We start from the raw sequence: 26,053 nt of genomic DNA on the forward strand, positions 1-26,053 counted from the left end.
TTCTCCCTTCCAACGGTCCTAGTTTAAATTCGACGACGAAGAGCGAGTTCCCGGATGAGGAAGCTCTTGTGGTGAATGATATAGCCAACTTCCACCCACCCCTTCCCTGTCTGGGCTCCTGTGCTCTTTAACAGCAGCATATGGCAGACAGAGGTCAGTGTAAGTAAAACTTTCCTTGAAGAATTGATTTTGGGGAAACGCCATTTGTCAATTTATTCATGCCTGTTATGGGCTTCCTAAAAGGCACAACCCCTCTTGGAGTGCTGGATATAGGCAAGTGTGTGTGTGGAATGAGTAGTATTCAGATATTTTACATAAAAGCGAAATGGTCTTCAAACGCACAAAAGGGCACTGTTTCCCCTCTGCCTTAATAAAGGCAAAATACCAGGTGTCAATACAATCTCCAACATGGATAGATTGATTTTTTAAAAATTGGTTGTTCAATACAGTGTACACATGTAGAAAGGGGCTTTATATATTTTATTTTCATCTGCCTTAGCCTTTCTACATAACAGAAGGCTCGTTTCATCCATAGTTTCATCAAAGTGTTGGTGCTGACCTTTAAAACCCTAAACGGCCTCGGCCCAGTATACCTGAAGGAGCGTCTCCTCCCCCATCGTTCTGCCCGGACACTGAGGTTCAGCACCGAGGGCCTTCTGGTGATTCCCTCACTGCAAGAAGTGAGGTTACAGGGAACCAGGCAGAGGGCCTTCTCGGTAGTGGCACCCACCCTGTGGAACGCCCTCCCACCAGATGTCAAAGAGAAAAACAACTACCAGACTTTTAGAAGACATCTGAAGGCAGCCCTGTTTAGGGAAGCTTTTAATGTTTAATAGACTATTGTATTTTAATATTCTGTTGGAAGCTGCCCAGAGTGGCTGGGGAAACCCAGCCAGATGGGCGGGGTATAACTAATAAATTATTATTATTATAGTCACATGTTGGGATTGGAAAATGCATATCTTCCTTGTGCTTAAATAGAGAAAATAGTTTCCTGGCCCACCAGAGGTGTTAATTAACATAGTAAATACAGTATTGGAAGATTGTGTTACAAGCAATAGCAGTTGAGAATGGTCACTGTGTTTATTTTGCACATACTTCATTTAATACAGACTATAGTTTAACCATCTCATGATCATTTGAGCCCAGTATTTATACCCACCTCCCACTAACGTGTTTTTTTAAAAAAATATTCCTGCCAACTGAGAACAGTACTTCATGCATCTGATGAAGTCCACAAAACATTTTGCCTTAATAATTGTGTTTGGCTTATTTTCGCTGCAACAGACTAACATGGCTCCCTCACTGGAATATCTTTCTATCTTTAACTGCCTAAAGCAGTGATGGCCAAACTCGGCCCTCCAGCTGTTTTGGGACTACAATTCCCATCATCCCTTACCACTGGTCCTGTTAGCTAGGGATGATGGGAGTTGTAGTCCAAAAACAGATGGGGGGCCAAGTTTGGCCATCACTGGCCTAAAGAGTCAACTGAAACAGAACCAAAGCAAAACAAGATGGCTTTTTCTGATGATTCTCCTACTTCTGTGGAGCTCAAGGTTTCAGTTGCTGCTATGGAGCACATTATTTATAACCCTGTCAGGTATATGTTTAACATTTCTCCTACAGGCTTGCAGAATCTGTTAATTAATTGTATTTTTGAAACATGAATGGTTAGAGAACAAATAAATTTTACCATGATTAAACCACGGGCCCTTTAGCAAGGTACAGTACAAGTTGACACTAAATAAAGAGGGGTAATCTAGTAGTTTTATCAGATGGGGAACTTGTGGTCCGCCAGTTGTTTTTGGACTTCAGCTCCCATCACCCCTGGCCATTATTATTAATTATACCTATCAGGTACCCCCCCCCCGTGAACTCAAGAGGACTTACAAAAATGAACAGTAAAAGCAAGCATAAAAACATCTTTAAATGCTCACCAATACTCACCAGTACCACATTTGTGTGTCTGTGAGGGAGAGTGAGTTAAGAGTTTGGGGGATAGGCTGTATGCCTGAGTCCCTTTCTAATTCCTAAAACAGCACAGATTCAGTTCCTTGAATAGCCAGGCTAGCTTCCTGGTGAGGTACTGGCCCTCTAAGTATGGGCCACTGAGGTAACAAAGGGACCAGGCAGAAAATGGGTGGGTTTCCCTCCCTCAACTCACTAGTAGTTAAAGAGGCAAAAGGCCAGAGTTGAGAATTTAGGTGTGTGAGAGGTAGAAGGTAGAAGCAAAGCTTCAGGCTGGGCAGCTGGGAGGCAGAATCATGCCTGATTTCTGCTGGAATCCAAAGTTGTGACTATGGGAGAAACAAGGCCCTCTTGGGGTGTTAATGCTGTAAGTCCCTCCATTGTAGGATCAGGTTGTATATATGTGTAAATAAACCATATATCATAAAGACACCACAGTCTCCACTGTCCCTCATTCCAAGGAAACAACCCTTGCCTCGAACCCCTGGAATCTCACACCACTCATAGCTTGGAGTGATACGCAACAATATAATATAATGGCTCTTGGCCGTGCTAGCTGGGGCTGATGGGAGTTCAACATTTGGAGGGTCACAGGTTCCCCAACCCTTAGGTGATGATTCTGCAACTTGGTGTCATCAAAACATTAAATAGATAAGGACTAATTTAGTGCATTGGTCTGTATATGGCTTGGGACTGTGGTATATTGAGTATCTCTTAAGATGCCTGTAACGGAACAGTCAGTTTTCCCTTCTACCACTGGCTTGATGTTGTTTAGTTTCACCTCTGTCCATGTATATGAACGAGTAGAAGGCCTAAGAAAAACGAGTGGAAGGCCTAAGAAAAAGGAAGCTGTTTATAAACCTGTCTTTGCTGATTTGGGATTTTTGCTGCCTTTAAATATTGGAAACTACAGAAATATATTTAAGCATGAAGGTAGGGTTGGAAAGCACTATGCCAAATCCAGGTTCATGGGGCATCAGGACAGCCTTATATTGCTGCCATGCAGACACTTTACACTTTAGGAACTAGTGCATGCTTTCTGCTCCCTTTCACTGTGTCACCAGTTACACAGAACCCCAACTTGAGTAAATATGGTTTGGTAGCTTCTGCATGAGAGAGTTTTCCTATTTTTAAACTCATCCCATTCCAATGTTTTGTCTTCATTTTACAAGGCTAACATTGTTTACTCAGTTGTTAATTCAGATGCTTACCCACCCTACTATATTTCACTGGACACTTCATTGCCAACAGTGCTTATGTTGTTTTGCTAATGAAATACAGAAGTTAAAAAAGTCTTACTGCATTACATGCAGGAAACTAATAAATTCCTTGTCTCTCCACAAGGCTCGACACCATTTTTCAGCAAGTGTCTATTTCCTAACCTAATTAGAAAAAAGAGCTCATTAAAGGCACAAAGAATTAAGCCAACTAATGCTTATCATGTTTTAATTTTGCTTTAGGCACATTTCCCCCCCCTCTGAAAACTTTTTAATAAAAAAAATAGACTAAATTGCTGTGTAAGAAAAGACTTACATGTTTAAACACAATTCCTTGAAAAACACAGGAAATATTTGAATGTCTTACAGTTAATGGCAGAATGTTCTAGGTTGTGGCATGCCCTGGCAGGCTATCTTTTCAGATCTATGGCATCTGAAGCTGTACTGTATCTCCAAACAACTTGAATAGCACCTGCACCATTTGTGCACTTTAAAAAAATTGCCCAATATCTTGCCCACTATTTATCTTTAAATAGGAATATTGTATTCATTAACATCAAGTGAGAACATGCCACATTTCTCTGTTTTGATTTCCAGGGAGGAAGTAGTATTTATTGCATTAGATTTATCCTTATGAGCTTTTAAAGTTAATTCTAGACAAAGATAAATTTCTGTGGCTTGCAGTTTATATGCAGTTGGAAAAAAATAGGCAAAAACAGTTGTGAGGGAGTGGGCAAAAGTTTGTTGTATTGATGTTTGGCTTGTGGTCATTTGTGCTATATTTTCATTAAAGTTAAATAACTATATAATTACTTACATCTGTATCTTGCCAAACACATAAGCCAAGGACTTTCAGGAATCTTTCCGTTATATTTGTTGTTATGGCTGTCATTGTGGAACACTCATAAAATGGCTACATTCTTGCACTGAAGCAACCAAAGTAATAAATTATGACATTTAAATTTAAGATGAAATAATTAATGAGCTGGAGCACACAGGTGAACAATAAAGAAAGAAAATTTATCATCACAACCTCCTGACCAGTGCTATTTTTCTAGAAAAAAGAGGTGCTGGAATTCACCATGACTGATTTAGCTGCTAGCACACAGAACCTTAGTCAGGAATGTGACTACAGGAAGACAAAGGGTACAATTTGCATACGGGTGACATTTTGTCCAAGAAGGGGAAACAATTACTAGGTATCAGCTGTATTTGTGAACAATTATGCCACAAACCATTGTTTAATAGGCTAAATCCATATCTGGAGGAGAGCTACATTGCCATCAAGAGCAAACAGGCCTGGGGGTGGGGGCAGGGTAGATAACAGAACACTTTACAGCAGTGATGGCCAAACTTGGCCCTCCAGCTGCTTTGGCACTACAATTCATATCATCCCTGACCACTGGTCCTGTTAGCTAGGGATGATGGGAGTTGTAGTCCCAAAACAGCTGGAGGGGCAAGTTTGGCCACCACTGCTTTACAGTGAAGCATTACCATTAGGCAAAATGAGGCAGCCACGGGTGGCAGATTTTGTGAGGTTGTAGCAGTAAGGGGCTAGTGGCTAGAGCTATGTGCATTAAGTAGCTTGCCCTGCGCCCCTTGCTGTGTTTAGGTATGGTAGAAGATACTGTCTCAGCACCAGTGTTTTAGTAAACAGCCATTCCAGGCTACTTCTGGATTTGGGGGGGGGGGTGTAATGCATTTTCTCCACCTCATATTAAAATTGGACCAAACCCTGTGCTGAAGAGAAACCTAGCAAATAACTGAACATGAACCAACAGTAGCAATATCAAGAGGTTACCTCAGTGGCCCTGCTGTCTTCATGAAGTGTCCACTGAAGTGGCACTGTTACATGATGAATGCAAGCTGCCATGAAGAAACAATGCTCTTACGGTCTTTTGAGCTATTCTTGAGTGATGATGCCTAGGTTCACCTGGGTGCAAAACTAGAGTTGGGCCTCATTAGGCAGTAAATGGGCATACCTTCCAGCACATCCCAGCAACTAAGGGTTTTGACAGCTGTCTTTTCTCTGGATTCAGCATGTGAGATTAAGACTGGGATTGAAATGTTGGCAAGCCTGAATAGTCATATCACTGCCTTGGCTTTTGCAGCAGATGAGAGAGAGGGCATGTTGACCTTGCTTTCACCCAGAGAAACATGACAAATCCAAAGTCTTACTAAGACAGATGGTTGCCACAAAAATTCTGTGTGTGTCAGGTCTTTGACTTTGCCATGAGCATAGTCAGCAGTGTATCTATTTTGAGCACTGTAGCAAGAAAAAAATATTTTCAGTTCAGTCGTTCTATCCCTTGCTACACACTATAAGAAGTGCAGTGAACAAAACAATGAGTTGCCCATATGGGTTGCGTTCTTTGATTTTTAAAAATAAAGGAAAGAATGTACATAAATATATCATCTGTCTGAAATACAACACCTTTTGCACAATTCATAGTGAATATACAGAATTCACAGCTGCTGAATGCTGTGTTGGCCATTAGAATAGACTGCTTTAAAAGGATCAGGCAAACTAATGTAATATAGGTTTATCAATTACCATTATCCATAACAACTAAAACAAAGAACTTCTATGTCCTGAATCAGTACAGTTTTGATTTCCAGATTCTTGGGACAAATAAGAGATGATTATCTTCAATTTGCCTTGCTTGAAAGTCACAGAGCATCTAGTTAGCCATTATGGAAAACAATGGTGGAGATGCACCTGTGTTCTGATCAACAAAGCTGTACTTATGTCACATACAAATCCCATGCAGTTTGATACCTTTTTGAAATGCATACTGTTTCTTGCACTTCTATCTGAGTGCTAAAGTTCAGAACCTGTAAGATGTGAAGCTTCTACCAGGAGAGGCCTTTTGAAAGGGATGAAAAGCAATCTCATGTTCACCACCAGCCAATCCATTGGACAAAGTGGACAATTGCCAGGACTTTGGGAACCTGTAGTTCTCCTGATGTCGGATTCCAATTTGCATCAGCTCTGTCAAGCATGGCTAGTGGTCAGGGATAGGAATTGTAGTCAAGCAATATCTGGAAGGCCACAGGTTCCCCAGTCCTGACCTACAAGGTGTGTTATCCTTAGAGACTTTGGCATCACACACCATCATAACATTGGGGCTTTAGCAACGTAAACATTGTTTTCATGGGGAATCCACTCAATAACTGGCTTAGTATTTATGGCAAATGCCTTCTAGGACCTTTACAAAAAGCCAAAACCACAAGAAGATCCAGTTCATTTAGTAAGGATGCTTTCTGCCTGAAGACCACCTGGAATTCATTGTTTGGGAACCTTATTGCTCACATATTCCTACTTAGTTACAGCTGGTAGCAGTACAGTGATTTCCTGGCAAGTTAGGAAGTATAATAATAATAATAATAATAATAATAATAATAATAATAATAATATTTATACCCTGCCCATCTGGCTGGGTTTCCACAGCCAATGCTGCTTGGCTTTTCATAAGTCGGCTTCTTGAGGCAGAAACATTACTAATTTTTAAGTTCTTAGCAAATTTGAATAATCATAACATAAATTATTCTTATTTCAAAATACCATATTGTAGCTATACAACTTTAGGTCCAACAGCAGAAAAGCCATGGTCATATCCATGCATGATTATTGATTGCATATTGGCTCTATGCAGATAATTCCCCCCACCATTCAAGAACAGTAGTAAAGGTTTATTTCTGCTATTACACTAGTTCAATTTCTGTAGCCATGGCATGGGAACTAGTCAAACATATTAGGGCAGGGATGGAGATCTTATACAGGGAGACTAGCCTTTCTAGGGTGCGGGAGATACTTTACTCCAAGGGCTATATGAATAAATGTTTGTCTTCTAAAGGGCAGGATGGCAGATAATTATATAGTCATTAGTAATGTAAAGGGCACTGCTCTATCATATACTTGTGACAGTCACTGAAACACCAATGGAGATGAAAGAATAAGGTCTCTTCCAGCACAGATGCACATATACACATTTGAGCAGCACATTGTGTGCACACAGGTCTGTTATGGTCTACTCTTGCCTTCCATCTTCCCAGTGATGTTTGTAATGTGGGGCCAAGATATGCAGAACTGGATGTGATAGGGAGAGCTTGCAACTTAGTGGTGGTGCATATGGTTAGCATCTAGAATATCCTAGGTTCAGTTCTTGATCTCTCCAAATAGGGCTGGGGGGAAGCACTGTTACCAGTCAGTATTGTCAATACTGAGCTAGATGGACAATGATCTGACTTTGTATACTTCAGAAAAGGGGATGAAAAGAGTTTGTTAGATGTTATTCTTGCAAATGGAATTTTTTCCTTTACCACATATAACAAATTATTCCATAGTCACAAACTAAACCAGAAGGGATTGTTTTGTGTGGTTGTGTGGGTGACCATGTAATTGTTATGCATGCAGCATAGTTTACAGCTGACAAGCCACAAGAGGTTTGGAAATGTCCACTTTAATCAGAAAACGTAACTAATATGCATGATAGTTCTTTCTATATGAAAAATGCTTAAAAAGCCCCAGTAATTGTTGCATTCCTTAAGTCAACATACAATAATTCTCTGCGCAATCGTTCTTCTTGGTGTGCCACCAGCTTAAAAAGCCTAGAATGTTAATTGTCTGTATCAGGCTATCCTCCATCACAGATGACCAGATTGCTGCAGTAAATAGCCTAAAAACTGCCAAAGGAAAAGGATAACACTGATATCTTTGGGGTTTTCCTTTAAGGAAGAGCTTTTGCTCATTCATAAGAAAGTACTGTAGTGGGAATCCCTCCATAACCTTGGTTTCCCATTTACTGTGTGCCCAATGATTTTACTACTATCACACTCTGGAGCTTGTACAGGTTTCTGTGTCTCCTGCAAGCTCTGGAGTTGCAGTGTCTTGTTTGTCTGATATCAGCTGTGTGTCCTCACTCTCTCTTAATTGAGCCACCCTCTCTCCTTTATCTTTTATTTCCTGGTCAGAAGCAATACCATCTTCCCTATCCCTCAAACTGCTCTTCTGTGATTTTATTTTTGTATCCTCTGCATTGTCATGATCTGGATTCTTCTCTTTGTCGTCTTTGATGTTCTCACATGAATTTCCCTCTGAAACATTCTGATGTGGCTTCTCTTCTTTGCTGTCTTTGCATAATACCGTTTCTTCTGCTCCTGCTCCTGCTTCTGTCTCTTTGCTTTCTGTTCTTCTGGACACTAGTCCTGGTGGGGGGTTTTCATCAGATCCTATCTCTTTTTGTTTCTCATGGTGATCTAGACCATCCACAGGGGGAGAGAGTGACTTTGTTGCCTTTTTCTTGTCCATAAATACACCATTCTCCTCCTCGGCACCATTCTCCTGAGATGAAACTGTCACCCCTATATCTAGGTCATCTCCATATTCTGATTGAGACTTTCGAAATCTTCTAGAGGGTGGTCTGCGTTTTATTGATCCCCGTGTGCGTACCTGAAAATGGATAGAGCTGTGATTGAAAACCATAAAGGAGATCAATGCTGCAAAGTCAACAAAACACCCAACATGTTTACATGTTTAGACTCTTAGTCATATACTGTACTATTTCTCCTTTACATCAATAGCATTTGGCATCAGCTTCATTTTCATGAGAGAGAACAGATGGTTGCCCCTTATCACAAAAGGGGAGAAGAGGTTAATAGATTATTTTCTGTGCCCACATTTGTGTGTATATGACTGTTGTGTTGTTACACAGATGGGCAACATAGCATGCATGGATGACAAATATGATTCTCTGGTCCATGCCAACTTTAGGGATTCTACCATAACATGAGATTGTGTTCAAATCTGAAAACCAAGAATTTAGGCTGAAGAGTCCTGACTCATTCTCTTCCTGCTTATGAGTAAGAAATCAATTTCTATGGAAAGCTATTTATTTATTCATTTTTTGATCCCAGACTAAGTGAAAGAAATAACGACTTCACATGTTCAGTGGCACCAGTGAATGGTCCAGGAGTACTTGATGCTGCACTGCAATATCTAGGATACTGGTAGTTTGGTCAAGACTGAACTTCATGGCCAATAGCTTATGACTTTGGGATCAGGTCCTCAAAAGCAAGCATGCACAAGATGAACAGGCAAGGTCAACTTTCAAGCAGATCAAATCCAAAGTGGCTGTTTGGAGATCAGGGAAGAGAGAAAGCACAAGAAAGGAATATCAGGGAAACCAGACAGAAGTAAGGAGGTCTAGATTAAGATGGTGCTCACAGTAATGCATATGTGGGTTGGTTTTTCTATGTGCACTTTTATGTGCTTTATTTTACACAAGATTACTTTCAGTTGTTTGCCTCCAAAAACTATCTCAATGCGTCCAATCTACACTAACCTATTTTGTGTTTTCCTTTTGCCTTTTTGTTTTGTAAACCACCTTGTGATCTTCGGGTGAAGGGCAGCATATTAAATAAATAAATAGTGGTGCTTGTGCTGTGTATTTTATCACTTCCACTCAATTACTACTTCCCCACCCTCCAAATGTTCCATAAACATGTCCTTTACTGCATGTGTGCATATGTTTATTTACCAGTGTGCACAGGCCTTTAAAAAATATTTTGTCCATGGCATTGTGCAAGAATTAAACTTCTACCAAAGCAAACATTTCAAGCATCTTTCACAGTAGGCAAAATGGACATTAAAAAACAAACAAACAAACCCCAAACATGTTTTACTATTTACTGGTTTTTGTGTGTGCGCAAAATAGCAGATTCAGAAATAAAAACATATCTGTATATCATGTCCAGTTGTGCAGCAACAGAGAGGCAGGGCAGGGCAGGAGGAAACATGGGTGCCTCTGATCTCCAGATCCTTTCCCCAATACAAAAAGCCATGTTCTCTCTCTCTCTCTCTCTCTCTCTCTCTCTCTCTCTCTCTCTCTGTCTCCTCTTTCCTAACAAGTCGTCTCCTGCATTGTGGAAGACCAGCACACATATACCATACCTTGTTATAAAATTGAAGATGAGTGCCCTCTGGTGGCTTATCAAAACTAACTGGTGTCTCATCAGCTTCACTTGATTGAGACTTTGGGCTGACAGGAGTGGATGGAGGGCTGTTAAATGGAGAAACCATTACTTTTAGGCCAGGGCTTTTCGGAGAAGCTCCTGGCAGCAGGGCAGCTGGAGCAAATGCCAGATTGGCCTGCAAAGAGAAGAAAACAGTTGTGCCTCAATATTATCACCCCACCTATTACCAAAAGTTTGTTCTGGATGTGAAGTACACTTAACAGATTAATATATTAACACACATGTTCTCAACTGTTTGTCTTAACTCAGAACCCAGGTCTCAATGCCACACCAATCGCTGTCACTGGACACATGCATTTGGTGGTGGCAAGTTCCCATTGGCCCTGGTGGGTTGGAAGGCAGAGAGATCAATGGTAGATGGAGCCAGAGCAACCAGCAGGCAAGGCCAGCCCCCCTTCCTCTCTCTGCTGAGTTCTACAGAGGCTACACTGAAACTCAGGAGGAAGAAGCTGACAGACAGTGCTCCATTCGTCCTTATGGACCAACTTGCGCTGTATACAGAAGTACCTCTTGGAATCCTGTTCGCTTTTTCATGTGAGGCATGGAGCCTATGGCCTTCATCAATCCCCACCAGCATAGCCAATAGTCAGGGATGATGGGAGTTGTAGTCCAACAACATCTGCAGGATCAGAGGTTCTCTACCCGCCCCACCCCAAGCTTCCAGAATGACCTACTGCCCGCCATTTGGAAATTACTATTGTTTAACATGACTGTAGGGGGAGCCCTTGCTCTTAAAACATTTGTTTAAACAGCAAATGTATCTAACAGTGACATTGTTAACAAATTATCTGTAGAAGAGAAGATATGGCAGGATAGTTTCCCTTCCCAAATAGCTGGATCCAAAGACTATTCTTGTGTCAGTGAAAGCCTGAAGCATTTTCCAGCCCCTCAGCCAAGAGAATATATCTTCAGTGGCTTGGCACAGGGAGCTTGTGAACAAAGCCATAATAATATTAGATTTAAATCTCTCTATCCATCTTCATCAAGAGAATGCTCCTAAGCTTCCAGTGTTGTGAAATCTTTCTCACTTCCCGTCCAGATGACTACCAAAAATACCACAGGAGAAAAGCATGTGGTTGTGATGTTGTTCATGTCTGAATCCCCAGATAATGCAGCTGTTAAGGTGACTAGTGTAGCTGAAAAACCTGGGTGTCATTAGCAGGGCAGTGATATGAGGAAGCTCATATTGCTTGGGATCCTGGAATGCTTTTGTAGTGGATTACTAGGGCCAAGTTCACAATACCAATAGCATGAGCTGGGACAAAAACAGACGCTCTCATCTTTAACAATTAGCCACACTAGCATCAAGCAAGCATTACTGACAGAAGCAAATACCACTGCAATTTTAAAAGCACATGGAAAGTGATAAAAAGGGGAATACATGTATAGCACAGATGACTAACCCTTTTTGTCCCCAAAGCCACATTCACCCTTAGCCAATCCTCTGAGGGTCACATGCTAATGGTGGAGATGGCTACCCCACACTCTCACATGTGTACATAACACACACAGCCCCCCTCTGCAGCTGATGTATGCTGATCAACCAAGGTGAGGGCCCCACCTCATTCATCAAATTATTGATCCCATGACAAGTTAGGGGATAATTTACATCCTATTAAGGTACTGGGCTGGGTGGTAATTTTTTTAACATTTTTTCTTTCTGCTGTGACTAACAAAATCAATGAGGTGTTTTGGGGGCCCAAAAATATTTACTTGGAGGAGCTAAGGAGCTAGCTTCCCTTGGAGTATAGGACTGCATCCTAACTTGTAATGCGTATGTAATCAGATCTTACCTGTAGCTTTTCAATTAGGGGAGAGCTTTTTACCTTAACCTTTAGAGGTTGTGAAGCATTTGGAGATGGCTTCTGTAGAAGAAGAAAAAAGGAGATTGCTGCAAATAGGCAGTTTGCTATACATTAAGGCTGTGCATAAGGGATGGAGAAAGGTGGAAAAGGAACAAAATGAGCTGTCGTTACAATCCTTCTGATAATGAATTTACCTTATAAGTCAACAGTGGCCACAACTGGGCTCCTGAGAAATAAGAGGGAAACGTCAGCATGCATGTGGGAACCTCAAGGTGGGCAAAAGGTGGGTTCCCCAACAGTTTTAGGAGAAAAGACGGCCTGGCCTTAGCATGCTGGGCAAACACAGATGCCTTGGGCCCCTTAGGGTCTATTGCTGCCGTTTCCACCTTAGGGCAGCCCAAGGTATTTTTGCTGCCTGAGGTGAAGGCAGGGTGCTGCTGCCCCTCCATTTCATATCCAGAAGACAAGCAGTCTGGATTTTTTATTTTTATTTTTTACTTCCATACTGGTGACAGGACAGCATTCATGACTGCACTTGAGGGCAGCAGCCTAACAGAGGGTGCAGGCCAGGCCTCATGGCATACACTTGATGACTGGATATTCTACTAGTTTTGCATTTAAAAAACAACAAAAAACATTCTGATGTATTTTAAATTGTGTATTGTATGCTTTTTTTAAAAAAAAGTAAGACAATTTTTGTAGTGACAAATATAATAAATAATATAACATTGAACCATGTGTACATGTACACCCATCTTCTTCTGGAACAGCTGGGTTGTTCATAGAGATATGTGGCTTCTGTGTTCCTTTATCCTTTTAGATTAGCCTTCCCCATCTTTGTGCCCTCCAGATATTTTGGATGACAACCTACACCAGCCCCAGCAAGCATGGCTGTGCTGGTTGGTGCAGATGGGAAAACATATGGAGGGCACTGGTTTGGAGAAGCCTGTTCTAGATTCTCAGCTAGAAAACAGTTCAGATTCTCCAAACAGACTGATGCTTATTCTAGTTGTATATGATCCAAGCAAAGCTGACATCTCATACTGTCCAGATAGACAGAGCTGCCCTTTCATGTCCCGTATGCTACACAGCAACACTAGCCTTAACCTTAATGAGGTAGGGCACCCATAGGCTAGCCTGAAAGCTATCTTTCTTCTAGTAGTAGTGAATTTATGCAGCTGTGCCATGGCTCAGCAGTATTAGTGGTTCGTGTGGATGGAATCATGTCCCAGTGGTAGAAGGAGAGCACCAATTGTGTCTGTGCACCATTGTTTGACCTGTAATAAGACTGACTTTCCCTACTCTGTCAGCATTGAAGGATGCCATTGGGATCTAAAGTGACATAGGAAATGTGTAGCATAACAACATCGACCTGATACTCATTTAGCCAGCCAGCCCACCCATCATACTAACCTCTGGACCATTACATCTTTAGAGAGACTGACATTGCTTACAAAAGGAAAGGAAACAATAACTTCTTCAAAACACTGATACTTACTAGCTCACCATTCTGGCCAAGCTCTGCCTTGTTTGTGTGGAGAGGAAGGGAGCATGGTGGTTTTCTACGGGCTGGTTTAGTGACTGGTATCTAAAAATAGAGGAGCAGCTTATCAGTTGACAGAAGAGGAAGGAAGGAAAATCAAATGGAAAAATGCAATCTTTATATCGGGAAAGGACCTAAGAGCAGATGGTTGGGGAAAGCTCTTGAGATGTTACTGCCTATTTAGCAGAACTCCACTAATGTCTCTCAAGACAGATGGAGGCCAACAACAACAATCATTATTTTGCTAGACTCACCTGTCTTTTCTGTTCTGGACAAAAAGAGTATAATCATGATTTCTGTTTCCTTTTGTTTCTTGTTAGAAATATGCAATGCTTTCTCCACTCAACAAAATTACTACACTACTCTATGCTGGGCAGAAAGTGTCACAGTCACCTATTGCATAGCGTCTATAACATTACTGATAACAAGTGACACAACTCTCTCCACATGCCTGCGCTGTGTCTCAAGGCAAAGTAAGGAGAATAAATTGTTTTCTGAGTTCACTAGCTCCTGTGAAGCAACAAAGCTTGTTACATTTGAAAGCTTTTTCATAACTGACTGTCACCAAGCAAGACTTAAGGTGCAAAGTTATATTCACAAGTACTATCAGACTAGTTGCAAGAACTTGTAACAGTAAGGAACAAGGGGGTGAGACTCGGGGGCAATTTTGCAAGTGCCTGTGAAAATGGTATTTGCAGTTCTTGCAGCTGTAAACTGAATGAAAATATATTAAGGAAATATACCAGCACTACAGTGGTTCCTGATTATCAGCACCTTGGAGCCCTTTATGATGCATGCTCTAATTGCATTTTAACCTCTGCACAATACTGCTACTGCTACAAGCCCTGATCTGGTAAAAATTGTGCAGTATCCTATTAATACATCATTGATACGAAGTGGGTAAAGGTGTTACTGCTTGTATATGCATCCTTAAAAATAAACCATAGCTTGTGTGCTCTCCCATATAGGAGAGGGGGTGCTTAGCTTACAAAATAATGATGAAAATGGAAGATTTACAAACAATTAGAGATGTGTGTCTGTGTTGATAAGGCTTTTTTTTACTGGTGTCACTGGTGTTATGGAATGCACTTCTTGCTGAAGTTTTAGAGGTCCTATCTGTACTGGCACTCCACTGGCTTTTGAAGACACACCTATTTAACACAAACGTTTCTTTGATCTCTTTGCAATGGTCTCCTATTTTAACTGCTGTGTTGTTTTAATGGGATTGTTTTGTTGCATATTTTAATTATGAATTTATTAATTTTTAAAATGATTTAATAGAATTGCTTCCTGGGGCATTTTAATTATGGTTGTTTATATTTTAATACTTGTATTGTTGGTTTTTATACTTGTAAACAGCTTAGAAGCCTATTTTGGCACTCAGTGCTTTATATATTAGATAATGCTGCTATAGATAATACAAAACAGGCACCATAGCAATGGATTTGCTACTCTGAAGAAAGAATTAAGACAAATTAGTAAAAATAAATAAAAATGCAAATTTATTGTGTAAAAGTGTTCTAAAAATCCCAACTCAAGGCATTTTTTGCATGCAAACACACACCCTCTCTTCTTGCACTGTTGTTTTCTGAAACTGAAGATTTCATTAATTTTGTACAGTTTAGTGCCAGCAGCAATTGGCACAAAAGAAAATCTAGTTGCAGACCATTTCATCCAACAGCGAAACTAGAATAGTAATGCAAAATAAATAAATGCATTTCTGTGATTAATAAAGCATAAGCACACATGAGTTACATTATTATTAAATTTGTATACTGCCCTTCATCCAAAGATCACAGGGTGGTTCACAATATAAAAGTACAAAATGGGAACACAAAATACTTAACACAACAAAAACAAATCAATAGCCCCCCCTCCCACAAACACATTGCGAAGTCCATAGAATATTTTATCAGCCAAAGGCTTGGTTATAGAAAAACATTTCCCCAGGTGCCTAAAGATATGAAGGTGCCAGGTGAGCCTCTCTGGGGAGAGCATTCCACAAATGGGGTGCCACCCTCTGGGCATCTCAAGGAGGGGGCAGATGAAGAAGGGCTTCAGATGATGATTGCAGGATCTGGGTCAGTTCATATGGGTAGAGGTGGTCCTTGAGGCATTGCAATCCTGAGCCATTAAAAGCTTTATAGCAGTAGCCACAGACCCAAGGGGTGGCTGATAGGGCTACCATAATTCTCCTGGTTGGAGGGAGGCCTGGCACATGGCACAGTCACTAACACCATACCTCCCCTTTCCCAGAACCACTGTGATTGGGGTGCCCCCTGCTCTCCCCAGCTCCTGTCTTCCCAGGCACATCTTACATCCCTTTTTTTTAAAAAAAAAACAGCCAAACCCCCTCAAATTTAAAAACACACAAGTTTAAAAGTAGTTTAAAACAATTTAAAACATTTTAAACAACTAGGGCAAGGCCTTTCCCAGAGAAAATGATGTTGTGTGGACAGCTCTTGCCTCCCCCCAAAGTCGCTCCCCTCAAAGGGGAGACTTCGCCACCCCAGGTAATTATATAGCCCCCACTCCCCAGGTAGATTGAGCCTAGGCAGACTTTCAGTCAGTCATTCAGCAGGGGTTGGGGTTGGTCAGGCTTCCCTAGGCCAGCCAAAGGTATGAAAATGCCAGCTTCCTCAAGAGGAAGAGGAATTCCAGCAGCTGTGGAGGAGGACCAGATGAACAGCTCGACCCCTTCGCTAATGGTCTCTGGTTCCTGCTGCCTTCGAGAGTGAAACATCAGTTCTCCAGATAGCCTGTCACTCAATTTCCCTTTCCTTTGTGGTTGAGTTTCAAACTATTTTAATGCTGCCTCTATAACAGGAAGTATTATTGTTTAGGTTTCATTATTATTGTGTTTTAATATATTTTTTGTAGTAAGCCACCCAGAGAACGTTTGTTGATGGGCAGCTATAGAAATCCACATAACAATGATAATTGTACTTCACCTCCTTTCCAGACAGAGATGACTGATCTTGGAATTTTCCTGCCAGCTTTGCAACCGAGGGAGTTGTGGACTTCTCTTCCACCATGTTGGTTCCTGATGGCTTGTCCTGAAAAAAGACCAGAAACAAAAATCTTGTCACTGTATGAAAAATATGGCAACCAGTGGAGATTCTGAAGTTAAAAACAATTATTATAAAGCAACAGGGGTAGTCACTTCCAGCTCTGTCAGGAAGTCTTTGAGTGATAGCCAACTAAGCTATACTCAGACTAGACCTATTGAAACATGGGTGTAGCCAGGGGAGTGCAGGGGCAGCTGTCCCCCCCTAAATCAAGTCAATAAATAAAAATACTTAACTAACTGACCAATTGTGTTGCAGATAACTCAGTTCTGCCCCCCCCAAAGTCTGCCCCTGAAAAATAAATCCTGGGTACGCCCATGTATGAAAATCAATAGACTTACATTAGGGGTCAGCAAGGTTTACCTTGCCTGGGCCGGTTCATTCCAGCGGAGATCCCTCCATGGGCCAGATCATGAGAGTGCGCACCCGCGATTTCCAGCATCTGCACAGACGCCATTTCCGGCACTGCAGGAGCGAGTCCCTGCGCTGCGCTGCGCCGGTTTAGCACAGCGCGCAGGGACTCGCTGAGCAGGCGGCCTGGTTCAGGGGGGGCTCATGGGCCAGTTAAACGACCCCTATGGGCCGCTTGTGGCCCATGGGCCTTAGGTTGCCGATCCCTGACTTACATCCATTGCTTTCAGTTGATCTACTCTGAGTATAACTTAACAGGGCATGTCAACCTTTGTCTATTATTCAGCATGATAATTTGACTTATTCTCTGTTGAAATGTTGGAAATCTTCTTTTGTGTGTGGGGGTGTGTGTGTTCCATATTCATTTTCAGAGTGGCTTCCTCCCTTTTCTGTTTTTATACAGGGTGAGGGAGTTTGAAGTATCCCAATAAATAAAGGTAATGTTCGGGGCAGGCGACTGGGGGGGGCAAGGCATAGTTGCAAGAAATTGGTTTGTGGGAGAGGATGGGAAACTTAAGCCCCTGCCCTGTTTGGTGTTTCCCTCCTTTAAATGCTACGTAGCCCAGGCCATTTTTACTGGCAGAACCCCTTTATGGTTCTGGAGTCCGTCTAGGGAGAAAATGTTCAAACTGGGGGAAGGGAAAGACACCCCCCCACACACAATGTGACCCATATTAAGAGCCCCTTGAGGTATTCTAAGAACAATAGCTAAGTGGCGCAGTACAAAAAGGAAAGGGACCACCAGGCCCACTCTGGATCTCCTGCAATTCAAGCACTGTTTAAAACTGCTTGAGGGGGAGAGTTATTGGCAGGAGAGAATTGGCAGGCAGTAGAAAGGTTAAACAACTCCCACCCCCTTACCCTCCAATTCTTTCCTGCAAGAGCTGGGAACTCTCTGTTTCCCTCATAACTTCTATTTCCGCCCATATTGTTCCCTATGTGTGAGAAAGAGGTTTGTCCTTCAATTCACAGGAGGCAGCTAGCATACCATTCTAAGATTAGACAAGAGCAAACTAGCTATGGACCGTGGCCTGCAGGATTGGCAGCTGCAGATGCTCAGATTATGCTCCCAAATATCACAATTAAAGGAAAACCTTTAAAACAGAAATGCATATACTAGGGTAACGTGTGCATATGCACACGTTACTGAAAATAGCATTAAAATGTATCATATTAGGGAAAATAATTTTGCAAAAATGTGTACAATAGGCAAAATTATTTATAAACATATGTGGGTTTGGCTAAATTAGGACTAAAATGCCAATGAATTTTTATGAAGAAAGACTTAAAAAAATAAGTCACCAACTGATCTGGAACTTAAAACTGGAAAAATGAGAAACTGAAACTGACAGATTTGCCCATTCCCAGCTGCTACTTCATTTTAACAATCTTGAGATTGTTCCAGGTTGGGTCTCTATATCTCTGTAGTATTAATATTTGACCTCACATTTGCCCTCTTTCTGAGAATCACAACCATATCTCTGAGTTCTCTGTCTGATGATGATTGGATAACTATTTAAAGTCCCCAACAACAGCAGAGCATTACACCAAAGGGTTGAGGTGGGTGGAATTAGACTAGTGCAAAGTTGACAGCATAATCAGATGGAGCAGAGATGCAGCAGGGAAGGAGTGGGACTTCATTGGAATCTTGTGCCAACCCACAAATCTGTCCTGCAACATTGCCAGCAGAACACTACACGTGCAAAAGAGGTGGCATAAACATTCCCAGTCAAGTCAGTGGATGTCCCCAAGAAACTATCCCCCCACTTTCCCTCAGAACTGCAGTAGAAGATAGGATTCCACCTAACTCTGCAGCCCATCACATCACGTCACAAAGGAAGAATCAATATGATTTTTGCCCATGGAAGTATTGCATCACTAACCACCTAGAATTGTTGGAGGATATCCACAAGTGTGCAGATCTACATATCTATCTATAGCAACTAGTAATTTGCAAGAAAGCAAAAAGCAGAGAGGAGGAATAAACTGACAGTTTTCAGTACCGGGATAAGTAAATAGAAAGCTTGATCAGGAGTTGGGATGAATAGCAAAGTAGTCAAGTTTCCAAATGACACCAAATTATTCACAGGAAGATTACATCCCAAGCAGACTGAGAAGAACTCAACAGATCTCTACATATTGGATGACTGCCAACAAAATGGCAAATGAGATTAAACATAAGTGAGTGCAGACTGATATATCCCGGTACAAAAAAAGAGAGAAGAAAGAATAATCTAAATTGACTATAACCACTCAGGAAAAATGATTCTGAATCACTGAAAGTGTTAGCTCCATGTGTTGCACCAATGCTAAAATGAATATTCAGAAATGAAAATAATACCATTACAGTGGTACCTTGGGTTACATACGCTTCAGGTTACATGCGCTTCAGGTTACTGACTCCGCTAACCCAGAAATAGTACCTCGGGTTAAGAACTTTGCTTCAGGATGAGAACAGAAATCGCGCTGTGGCGGTGTAGCAGCAGCAGGTGGCCCAATTAGCTAAAGTGGTGCTTCAGGTTAAGAACTGACCTCCAGAACGAATTAAGTACGTAACCAGAGGTACCAGTGTATATAAATCTACACTTGTGCCATGCTGTATGCAGCTCTGATTGCCCCATCTCTAAAAATATACCAATGAATTGGTGTGGTACAGGAAGGGGTATCTAGAATGATCAAGAAGCGGAACATTTTCTGCACAACGAACTGCTTAAAAATTGGAGTTTTAATTATTAATATTGTGGACAGTTACAGCAGCCTCATACCAAGGTAGACTATCAGGTCATATCTGCATGCAGTTTAAGCACATATAATACACCTACTACACAACTTTCTTTTCATAGATGAGACTCTTGTGTAAGAAACAGAAAATAGTCTAATTTGTATATGGTTCCTACCTAAAATTTGTGTTTCTTTAATTTTAGTCTAATGTGTCTTTAATAATAATAAACATGTGCTTTTGTACATCTGATATGTACCATGTAGGTATCATACACAACAGGCTGAAACTACTATATTTACAAAAATATGCCGGATAGTAAGAGCTGGAAAAACAGAGTCACACAGCTCTCAACAGCCAGTATCTTAAACACAGTAACGGTGACAATATTTGCAAAGGATAGCTTATTAACATAATCCCTCTTAGTAAAAAAAAAAAAGTTGCAATGGAAAAAAAATTCATCCAGCTGCATCTGTGAGTGTCAGGGAAAGACACTCAGAGGAAGTGGGCCTTGTTCCCACAAGATAGTGGAATGACCCTGAGGCTAGCTTTATCAAAACTTAAGTTTTTCTCTTCTCTTTAACTTTTCCTTCCTTCTAGAATAAGCAGTCTCATTTACAAACAGTGAAGGAACAAGAAGATTGATACTGCTTTACAATTCTTAAAATAGTTGAGAGGTATTTAAACATTGGAAGAACAAGGGCCAAGACTACAGATAGCTTGAAGAAGGACCACAGTTTATGGTCATATATGGTATATTGCACATTCTGAAAAGTTAACAGACATCCGGTTAGCTACAGGCCAGGCCAAACCTGATATTTTTGAAGCAACTTGGTTCCTTTCATGTCCTTTAATTGTCTGTGGACAGCATTAGCCAACTAGGGTCCCAGGAATCTATTGAGCATTGCTGGATTATTTTAAAGAGAAGATATACATAATCATCCATGGTAACAAAGAACAAAAAAGACAACCAACAGAGTAAGATCCTGCCACTGCCCGTTCAAGTACATACAAAGACCAGGGAGGGGACTGAAAAGTAAACACCAGTAACAGTCATGGATGCAAAAAGGAAGCAGCAACGCTCAAGATTCCTGGGACCCTATGATATTCAAACACACACACACACACACACACACACAGAGTATATGGTACTTGTTTCAACTGAGGCAATTTACACACCATGCATTTTAAGCAGATGACTTTCCATAAGGAATCCTGGGACCTGCAGTTAGTTATGCGCTGGATTGCAATTTAAACAGAAAAACTTACACTGGTCAGAAAGCTCCTTCGTATTTCAAATGCCTCTTTCTCTTTACATATTAACTATAGTCTGTCATTTGTAATATATATGTAGTGAGAGACTCATAAGCAATGGTTAAATTGCATGTCACATGTGAAAACAGTCTCAAATGGCAAGCATTTAATTTGTGTTATTTTACCATAAATATATTGCTTCAATTGTTAAGTGGAGGCAAGTGTTCTAGTAACTTAAAGAAGAAGCCAGTAAAGAAAGTTGGTGAAAAAACAGAAAACAAATAGGCAGAAACAGTGATTCCCCCCCCCCAAAAAATACTGTTTAGGGGTACTCTCATTTTGACTCAAGAAAATCACCATTTTATAGTTCAAATCAGGAAAAATAACTACAGTAAATGGACAAAAGTACAAAGATTCACAAAATGTTTAGGGGTATGCATCCCCCCCAGAAAAAAAAACACTGGACAGAAAGAATACTTGCTCAAAAAGAGAGTGAATCAAGAGAGCCTCTATTGAGATTGTTAACTCTCTTCATGGGCTCAGCCAAGGCAGAAGTTACTCAGGAAGTGGGTAGACTCATGTTGGTCTGTAGATATTCCCCTAGAAGGAAATTCCACAATGACTATTCTGATTGGGAGCACACAGGAGCAAGCAGGGGCCCCTGCACAAGAAATAGCACATATTAAGAGTAAACAAATCGCTCCATTCTTACCAACTACACTGATCTCTGAGTGAACATCCTTTTTCTACAGCCGGCTTTAGTTTTATTTCTCCCTCTCAGTATGTCATGACATTTGGCAATCTGATGCACTCCTTTGTAAAGAGGAAATTGTGCAATTTTTCTTGCATCCTCTGCAGTTAAGCCTCTGTTGGTGTTTAATAAAAAAAAGTAGCTGCAAATAATCAAAGCTAATATACTCAGGCTCCCAGTGCAACCCTTTCTATAAACTAAAGGTTGCTTTTCAGATGGCTGAAGTTCTTTTGTTAAAACTTCCATGTGTTTTACAAGTTGAACCCTTGCTGTTAAAAGTAAGCACCACTGAGTTCATTGGTGCTTGCTCCCAGGAAACTGCACAGGATTGCAGTCACACTGATCCTGATAAACTTACAGTAGTATGTTATATACTGCTGTTCCTTGGTGTAGGTGTGTATAATAACAGATAAACACAGTTGCCTATATTTTTGGATTTTTGTTGGACTGTGACTATAGGGTCTGTCATGATGTGCTCTTGTATTTCAGAATTTACCACTGGGGAGGAGGTAAGGGTGGAATCTTTTAAAGCAGTCCATCCCCTAGCAAATATTAGTATTAATTGTAATGAGAGTTTCCTAATCGACAATTCTCTAACTCATGTCATATTTAATAATTGTAAAAGTGAGTAGCTAATTATTTGACAGTGGTGGACAGAATTCAAGATGGTGGCAGTTCTGGGAAAGACGTAAATATTATTACCCTAATTAAGACGCGGGTTCTCAATATTTTCCTACAACTCTTTAAAGTTCTTTCAAGGAACAAAACTTACTTTGCCAGGACCACCAAGAATAATGCCAATAGTTAAGAACGATAATCAATAATCATAGAACTAAACAAGTGCATAAAAATATTCAAATGTAGATATATCAATGTTAATGGAGATGTTTTGCCTGAAATTAATACCTGAAGTTGTCAAAGGCAAACTTTAATAAAGTTGCAGGAAAAGCAGAGACTATAGCTGACCTGATCTGCCTTTCCCAGGTGAGTTAAAGGAAACATTCAGGAACAGCAGGAGAGTATGAAGGTAAAAATATTGGCTATCTTTCCTATTTAAAAGCAACTGTCTCTACAGTTTGAATAATGAACAATATTTCTATTTAGAATAATGTTTTCATAGAATTCCGTCCTTTTCTCATTGGTTCTATAACTTCTTTGCCTGAGCAGTTGTAGAATAGCATTACACTGTGTCAAGAGTTCCTGTGACAGCTACAAGTTCCGAAATAGAACCTGGACAGAGAGATGCCCATTCTCTGTTCGCAGTTTTTCTCATGAGGGTAAATTTGAGTTAAGGCTAAACTTGGGTTAGCTTAGAAGGGGTAATTTGCTTTGGGGGCTCTAGAAACACTCAGCTGTGTAGAAAATGTAATACTGTACTGTATTCAGAATTGCTAAAACTGTTGTCTGAGGGAAAGCGTTATGCCGTGCAGACTAATACCACTGAAACACACAAGAGCCAGGAAGAGCCTTATATAGCACAGTTATGCACAGTTACCCAGTAGGATTTTTTAGCCGATGTTTAGTTTTTTGAGTCTGGATTTACAGTAAGTTGTTATGCTTTTCTTCTTTCTGTGGTATGCAAAGAGCAAGTGGCCCCTTCTCTTTAAATACTGTCTGTGCAGATTAGTGAAGTTGGCAGAATTCATTTGTGTAACCCAACATGGAAACATAAATCCCTTTAATCAAAAATATGACTCAGAACATGTGCACTACTTTTATTTTGTATTTTTGTGAGTAACTTGGGTGCCTCATTTTGAGACAGAAAGATGGACTAGAAATGTTTTTAATAATAATACTTTATGTGTACATAGCAACTTTGCGAGGTAAATGGGCATGGCTTGCTCCATTTTACAAAGAGGAGGAGATATTGCATGCCTGAGGGGAAGTAGAAAGAAATGGCCTTGTTTACAATTAATTAAGTCCAAATTTGCATTAAGAGTGAAATTTTAAACAAACATACTTGGAAGTAAATCCAGTTGAAATCACTAAGGCTCAATTCCCGATTAGCTTGGTTTAGGATCTTCCTGGATACTAAAATTAAGGTAGCAATTCCGTGCACCCTTACTGGGGAGTAAGTCCCATTGCATTTAATGGAGCTTAGCTCTGAGTAGACATGTATAGGATTTCACTGCACCTGTTCCCACCAGATTCTCAAACGTTTGTCTTCTGCCAGAACAAAATGCTTCCCTACTTGTATCACTGTTCTTCCCTTAGGAATCCCTTTAATCTTGTATCATATAACAAGGCGAACTGAAGGTAGGCTGTGGTTCACCAGAAGATCTCTGGCCAATTCCTGGTGGACCACCTAGTGCCTGCTGGTTGCTAGGATTCAAAGTAAAGAATGCTGGATTAAATTATCCTTGGGTTGATTTAGCCGCTTTAAAGCAAACATGCATGCTCAGTACCAGCTATGCATTAACTATTGAGATATCCTGAGTATGCCCTCTTGTTTTGTCAATATAAAAGGCTTCAGTTCACCACAGTGAAGTAAGCAGTAGTGGGCAGTGAGGCACAACATTCACCTGACCTACGGTTTCAGAGGACCTCTGGTTGCCCTAGTGGGAGTGAGGTTGGTGTAGTGCAAACGCACCATTGAGAGTATCAGATTTGTGGGGGGGTCACCTGTGAAATGTGCAACCACTAATCTTCATTTTTAATGCTTCTGTATCATTCACTTCAGCCCTCACATTTTATTTCACTCCTTTTAAAACCATTTTGTTAATAAATATTAAATAGTAAAATAATTTTTTAATGTATGTGTCACTCCAAGGAGGGAAACCTGAGGTCTGTTGTGGGCATGCATGCAGGTATTTGTTTACGTGTGTGTGTGTTTTGTTGTTTTTTAAAAATACATGGTTTTTTTATATACCAGATTTACACAAAAGAGCAGTTAAAAAAAAACAACCAACCCAGGCAAGGATTTGGTGTTGCTCACATGAAATGCTGCTGCTTCCTTTCCTCCTCTTTGCCTTTATTTATTATCATTTATTATTATCATCATTTATTAAAATTAAATACTGCCCTTCATCACAAGATCTCAGGACAGTTTACAGAATAAAATAAAAGATAAAAACACAAGTAAATAATTAAAAGAAAACCAACAAAACAATAACCCCCCTCTCCCACCTCCTGCAGGCAATTTTAAGCTTAAGTGCAAGTTATGCACAAAAACAGTTCTGTGTAAAATAGCTGCTTTAAAAATAAAAAATACTGGGAATGTGCCTTCAGCAAGAACCTGGTAAAAAGAGGCAGGTTGCAGCCTTTCCTTTGGGCTGATGGAAACAAAATGGAAGTAGGTGGTGTGACAAAAGGTGATACCCAGTGAAACAAGAAAAACCATATACACAATGCGCGTCAGTTCATCCACTGTTAGGTAACATAACTTTTATATTGAATTTTCCCATTTTACTGGATTATCCGCAGATTGGGAAAATCTGAAAGCAGCAGTGGGGGCAGGCAGGCTGTGGCCTATATCGTGTGGACACTGTGCAAAAAAAGCAAGAGACAAGTGGCTTCAGATCCACATTTGACTCCAGTGTGAATGTACCCAAAGTAACATCTTGAGAAACATGGCCCCAAGAACCTCTTTGAGCCTTTGAGATGAGTCCCCCCCCCCCAGCATATGAACTAAATAGTTATTTTGAATGGATAGCTTTTTATTATTTAAAAGCTGTAGTAGCTGGCACGTAGTTATTTTTGAGTGGCAGCAAGGCAGCAGATATGTAAATAACATTGCACATTACACATTTTGTTTCTCTGTCACATGTACAGCTTGATTTTCTAGACTGAGGCAGAGTGCATTTTGCAAATTGTAGGTTTCTTATATAACTAACAGCATATAACCACAATGTCCTTTCATAACAATAACATCCTGATCTAAACAAGAAGTTCTCCATACCCCAAACTATACATGATCAGCAAATTGTGTACAGAGAAAAGGTGTAAAATGTTGTGAATAAATCAGGCCAGAAAAATGTGAATCCAAATAATGGAAGAAGGAATCAAAGGGGGCAATAGAAGCAGGGCATTTAATTCACAGTGCCACAATAACCTGGAAGGAAAGGTATCATCTTTTATTTATTATTTATTTAAAAGGGTTCTATACCACCCTTCAGAATAACCTCCAGGCCAAGGCCATTAAGCTTACTAATGAAAGTACTAACACAGCTGTGAGGGAAAGCATACTGGGTGATCTCCAGCTAAGAAACACTCAAAGTATGCCCCCTGGTTTCAGTTATCCTTCTCCAAGTATGACTAACACTGGACATTTTCCATGATTAAT

At 40.6% G+C, this 26,053-nt stretch overlaps 1 protein-coding gene and 1 long non-coding RNA gene across 3 annotated transcripts in view; one reads left to right on the plus strand and one right to left on the minus strand.

Moving 5' to 3' along the window:
* On the plus strand, nucleotides 1-16,879 carry LOC128412885 (uncharacterized). Its single transcript, XR_008330180.1, has 2 exons — nucleotides 1-159; nucleotides 16,531-16,879. It is a non-coding gene; the product is annotated as an uncharacterized LOC128412885 (long non-coding RNA).
* RCSD1 (RCSD domain containing 1) overlaps nucleotides 7,633-26,053 on the minus strand; it is a 26,928-nt gene continuing 8,507 nt past the window's right edge. Inside the window, exons 2-6 of one of the 2 annotated variants that reach the window (XM_053386400.1) lie at nucleotides 16,520-16,624; nucleotides 13,524-13,613; nucleotides 12,047-12,085; nucleotides 10,138-10,335; nucleotides 7,633-8,637 (exon numbers count right to left, since the gene is read on the minus strand). In XM_053386400.1, the coding sequence (XP_053242375.1) occupies nucleotides 8,017-8,637; nucleotides 10,138-10,335; nucleotides 12,047-12,085; nucleotides 13,524-13,613; nucleotides 16,520-16,624 (1,053 nt within the window). In that variant the 3' untranslated portion in view covers nucleotides 7,633-8,016. Of the gene's footprint in view, nucleotides 8,638-10,137; nucleotides 10,336-12,013; nucleotides 12,086-13,523; nucleotides 13,614-16,519; nucleotides 16,625-26,053 lie in introns of both variants that reach the window. The other variant, XM_053386399.1, reaches the window with a different exon arrangement.

This window comes from Podarcis raffonei, chromosome 4, assembly GCF_027172205.1.
Source record: "Podarcis raffonei isolate rPodRaf1 chromosome 4, rPodRaf1.pri, whole genome shotgun sequence".
Classification (NCBI taxonomy): Eukaryota; Metazoa; Chordata; class Lepidosauria; order Squamata; family Lacertidae; genus Podarcis; species Podarcis raffonei.